Source organism: Acyrthosiphon pisum, chromosome A1, assembly GCF_005508785.2.
Source record: "Acyrthosiphon pisum isolate AL4f chromosome A1, pea_aphid_22Mar2018_4r6ur, whole genome shotgun sequence".
Taxonomy (NCBI): Eukaryota; Metazoa; Arthropoda; class Insecta; order Hemiptera; family Aphididae; genus Acyrthosiphon; species Acyrthosiphon pisum.
In genome coordinates, this window is record NC_042494.1 from 142,631,770 (window position 1) to 142,637,612 (window position 5,843).

The 5,843-nt window shown below is 26.7% G+C and overlaps 1 protein-coding gene across 1 annotated transcript in view; it reads left to right on the top strand.

The window, feature by feature from the left end:
• The window catches only part of LOC100572786 (rhythmically expressed gene 5 protein), a 12,446-nt gene extending 6,907 nt beyond the window's left edge, over positions 1–5,539 (top strand). The window contains 5 exon segments of the mRNA XM_003240216.4: positions 2,319–2,385; positions 4,657–4,761; positions 4,875–4,955; positions 5,059–5,276; positions 5,278–5,539. Of these exon segments, the coding sequence (XP_003240264.2) occupies positions 2,319–2,385; positions 4,657–4,761; positions 4,875–4,955; positions 5,059–5,276; positions 5,278–5,316 (510 nt within the window). The 3' untranslated portion in view covers positions 5,317–5,539.
• The last annotated feature ends 304 nt before the right edge of the window (positions 5,540–5,843 follow it).

Genomic DNA, 5,843 nt, shown 5'->3' on the forward strand with positions numbered 1-5,843 from the left:
TAATTTATAAACGCCAAATGGCTACTGACAAGTAGTTAGAGTATCATCATTTGCACCTCTCTAAAAAACTATTTCTTCCCTTATTTCTCATTTGAATTAATAATTTTAATATTTATTACAGTACTATAATATATTTAGATACATTCAATAATAAAATAAAATGTTGAGTTGTTAAACTGTACCTACTTGTTATTCTTTTAGATTTCAAGAATATATAGGAATAACTATAAGTAATAGTTTTTAATTAGCTACCTATCGGTTAAAATAGGAAAAATAATTATTGTTAATAGGTCTATAATAAGGCGGCTTCATAGCACTTCATTTATACCGAACACCTATAGATACTATTGATATTTATCTGTCAACTGTTTATACAACGATAACATAAAGTATTTTAGACTTCATTTTTAAAAAAATGGAATCGATATTGCAGTCTTCAAGAGGTTCGCTTAGTTGGCTTACAAACAGTAAGAAATTTAAATTCTAAAAATAATATATTCGTTAAACTGTAATTAACTATTTCTTACTTAAAGTTATCCATTATCTTTTACTTTTTAGATATTTAATTCACCATCATAATTTTTATAATACATAGGTAAACTAAAAGGAAAGTTAAATATATTAAGTCTCCATTGCTAAAAAATATGAGTTTCGTATTCATCTCTAATTAAACATAAGTACCTATGTCATTCAATATAATATATACATATAAATTATAAAGTAAAATACAATTAACTAGTTATAGGTATATAGTTTTAATAAGTAATACTATTATATTTAAAAAAAACGACAACATAGGTAACTATATAGTTATTAAATTACCCCATAATTTATTATTGACGTTCAAGGAGACTTTCCCTAATGTGATTCTTATTCTTATTTTTTTTTTTTTATAAATTATAGTCATTAAAAATTTGAGAGTAATTGTATAGTACCTATATAATACATATAGGTAGGTACTATACATTTACTATGTCCATTGTACAATAGTACTGTGCATTTCGTAAAGTGTAGCATACACGAACCCGTTATTTTTAAAATCCATAAGACACGAATTTATAAATAGCTAGGTTCCTCCAAAGTCCAAGAAACGTGACTGAAAACTGCAAGTGTACCTGCCTTACTTATAGTTTTGAATAAAATATGTCTTCATATAAAAAAGTCATTTAACTATTTAAGATATTTTCAAATGAATTACAATTGTCGTGTACTCGTGCATGTCGTACCTATTTATGCTGTTCTTGATTATTGTTTGATATTTCGTATATCGTTTGATCTTTGCGGCATATTGTTAAACAGGTTAATTTACATACCATGCTCACCCCCATTTTTCCCTCCAGTAATGATTTATTCGAACTCTGATTTTTGTCATATAAATAAGGATCATATTCTCACCACAGGATGGTATACAATTTTTAAGTATTTGAAAATATATGGTCCATACTTAAAAATGTTAGAATCGGAGTTTGGATAAATTCTTTATTAAAGGAAAACATGGGGTATATGGTATATCCCATTCCCATATAATATATATTATAATAATAATAACATTGTATGTAGCTGTAGATATTTGTTTATTTAATAAATTTGAATAATACCTACATGTAGTAAAATCGCATACAAAATGAATAGTTCTAATCATTTTCTTACAAATTACAATGTATTATTATGTCAGTGAAGGTTGAATATTTTTATTCGAAGATGTGTTAAAATTATTATACTCGTAACAATTATAATGTTGGAATATTTGTACCTATATTTTACTGTTTACTTCTTTACGACTTGAGACTTCCGTAAAGTAGTATTTTGTTACGTTTCGTGCAAATCTTATAAAGCAAACATTATTGAAACATCTAAAATATATATAATAAGTATTAAATTACTATGATACACCAAATAATTGGCAGTGTAGTTTCATTTTTAATTGAGAGTATATAATTTACGAAAATATGAAATTACGGAGACATGAAGGATATACCTCGCCATAGTTCCGTTCCCGGCTAGCATATACATTAAATAACACGACGTAGGTACTGACTATTGAATGATGTACTATTTTTTATGATATAAAAAAGCATTGGTACAAGTTTTTATGATTTTCAAAAATATAATTTATAATGTATTTTGTAGTTATTACTATAGATTTATTTTCAGATAAAAGTCAAATTATTAGAGTTTATTTTTTAATTCATAATTGATGTACACTTACACAACATAAAAACTATTAAATCTAAAAATATATGTCTATGTAAACATTTTCCAAGAAGCGTTTATATATATATTGTGTTAATAATTTTGTTCTTCTTTTTATTTTTCAGATGAGCCACTTATTCAACATGTTCGTGAAACAAGTAGCCGATTTCTGTGACTCATCTTCGATGCCGGGTAATTTTTTTCTTGTGTATTTGTTATTCAGTATTCTTATACAGCTATATTATATATAGGTACCCACTAAATGTTATATTTGTAATCAAATAACCTACTAAGTAGTACAGACTACAGGTACCTTCTACTTTTATATAGTCTTATGAATCATGAATCTTGATAGGTCTTTGCGGTTGCTTAATATTGCCAAGAGAGTGGAATTATAATAGGTACCACTGTACCGGATACCTATATAACCACTCGTTTTATTCTTTGATTTTGGTCTGCATAAATGCATAATAATTTTAAATTATAATTTATCTACCTGTATTCTATTTATGCATTGTTTTCAAGTCTTCTCGATTGTTGTCGAATAATTTGTGTTTTTACCATTTATACATATGCTTATATTATATTTTATATATGGTTAAATAAAAGTTACAATATGTATACCTAATTAATAAGCTTCAACGTAACAATTTACAGACTGTTTGTATGTTAGGTATGATTGTATGAATACACAATAATGTCAAATGATAAAAACTGAATAAATATGTTATATGATCTATATATAGGTATACTATATAGGTGAGAATGTAAGATAACTTGCATTTTTTTTTAAAAAAGACAACATTTGGTCTATATAATATGTAGGTATATAGGTACCAACATGGTTATAAATATATTGGTTTTCAAGGTAATTCCTGGTATAGTACCTATTCTTACGAAATATTATATAAATAAATATCGTGACTTATAATTTATAAATCGTTTATTTTTCTGCGATCGTTCGTTAAAGTCTCCTGGGTTCATCGTCGTCAAATTAATTTGCATGTCACTATGAAGGTTATTGGCTCTTGCAGGTCATGGCTACCGCACATAAATATAAGACAATTTTAATTCCTTTTATATATACTCAGTACATAGTATTTAAGTAAAATTTTTCCAATCATCATTCTAATTGATTTGTAGTTTTATTAATATTTTTAACATTTCCTGTTCATCATATAAAATAAAAGCTTAATAATATGTCAATCCATCATAATTTGTTATAACAACAATAATTGTATTATAATATATTTTATAAATGTATAAAATAATTATACTGCCGCTTCCATGAAATAAATATAATAATATATGTTTATAGTGTCGGGTTTCATCAAAAATTTATTAATTTAATGAACCGATCTTGGATCACTGAATCATGTTTATGGACCGTTATAGTTCACGATTGATTCATTAAATATTTAGTGACACGCGGAATTAGGTTTATTCATATTCATTATATTTTGTATTTTGTTGTAAATATACAATATGTAATTATAAATCAATCAATAGCCAACTAACTTTGCATACCAACATATAATATACTCAATATTATTAAATCGTATTGTCGTATATTATATTAATCGTTTGTCTTGCCATACTATAACAGTATTATATTATAGCATATTATATTTATATGTTATTTTTTACCATGTTTTTTATGTAGGTGCCTATGTAATCTTAGTTTCCCCACTGTGCGGTATATACCTTACTACAACGTTCGGCAGTCATATAGACAAACTGGCAAAGTAAAGAATTGGAATATGACCAGAACATATTATGTATGTTGACTCTCTCTTTGAATTTTTACATAAAATAAATATAGTAAAATACTAAAATACATACGCTGCGACAACCTGCCCATAGCCCGCAATAGTCAATAACTCTTTAGTGTTTTATGCCTATTGCCTATCTGTATAAGCTACAAATACAGAATAGAATACAAGTAAACCCCGTTAAAGTTTGACCATATATAATCAATATTTATTTTATTACTGATCAAGCCACCCCCATAAGTTCATTGTCTAATTAAATATAATATATACCAGAAACCAGATGTAGGTAAATAAATTAAAGATGTATTATGCCAAGCTAGGTATAACTTTTTTTAATTAGCATTATTTTCAATACAATATATATTGGTACCACTTTTTAATAGTATATACATAATATACATTTGCATGTAAAATATTCAATCAAAACCCCAGGGTTTTAATATACTTAATAGGTAAAATTATTCATAACAATAATACTATAAAACATTACCTACATGGTGCAATACACATATTATTGTGTATCTATATACAGTTAATGCTAATAATAATTTGTAATTCAATTTCTTGTAAGTAGGAAGGTAGGTACAACATAAATAAATAACGATCACAAAATGTACATATATTTGTAAATTGTTTAATTGTAATCTCGCATAAATAACTAATATTTTTACTATGTTTTTTTTGTTTTTAGACTGTAATAAAGTATTATTGGTTTATGGTTTAACCAACTTGGCGAAAATGGGAGATGATAGCTTAGACAAAATGGACCCTTATCAAAGAGGATCGAGAATAATGAGTATGTACCTATATATTTAACTATTTAAGTAACATTATGTAAATAATGTCAAATTAAATAAACACATTAAAATAGAAAGTTATTTTTATTGTTTATTCTCATTATTATTTTAGTATGGGAATCTATGATGAAAGGAGGTTTCTATACTTCCCAAACAACCAACAAATCGGAACAAGAGCTCAATGACCCATTAGGTAAATATCATAAGATACACTTAGACTTGTATGATCTAAGCATACATGCTACGTATTTACCTGTATAAAATCTAACATATTTGTTTATGTCACCTTTGTATAGAAACGAGTGGTGGGAACGATTTGGGTTCTGCGTCGAATAACGTCGAAGAAATAGCCACTCCGCCAGGTGGTTATATCATCGGCCCAATGGTCGTAAGAGTAATGCCTGATGGTCGACCAGTACCTGGTGACTCTCAGAGGCCTCTGCCCAAAGACGAAGACGCAGAAGAATTCATTGCCATGCGATCCAAACCTATGCCTTCCATGATTGATATGCTAGGTCAGCGAAAACAACAAACACAAAATAGGCCTGCTGTGAGACCATTTAGGTATACGCTTAAACCAATAAACTGACACTTCCAGTAATGCGTCCTCAGCTGCAACTTGGTACAGTTTCAGATATGATATTTATTTATTTTTTATTTATTTGCGACGAATTGCGATTGTAACTTTTCTATCAAGTACAATATTTGTAATGTATATTGTTACAAAAAATACTTCTTCTTGTAAAATTCTATTTCGTCTTTTATAATTATAATTATTTTATTTTTTAATTAGGTTTAAACACGTTTCAGGGTCCTAAATAATTGTGTATACAATTTTTTATTTTTAAATTTTTTATTTTAGAGTGATACTATTATTTATTAATTTGAAATCATTTTTATTTATTTGTAAATAGTACTGTTAGGTACCATTGTTGTGATATTTATGTTGAAAATTAAGTAAACATTTTGATAAAAATGCTTTTGTATATTATTATATTATTTACCTTCCTAATAATTAATATAATATGTGTGAATTGTGTTATACACTTATACATATAGCATATGTCCACAAATATTTCAT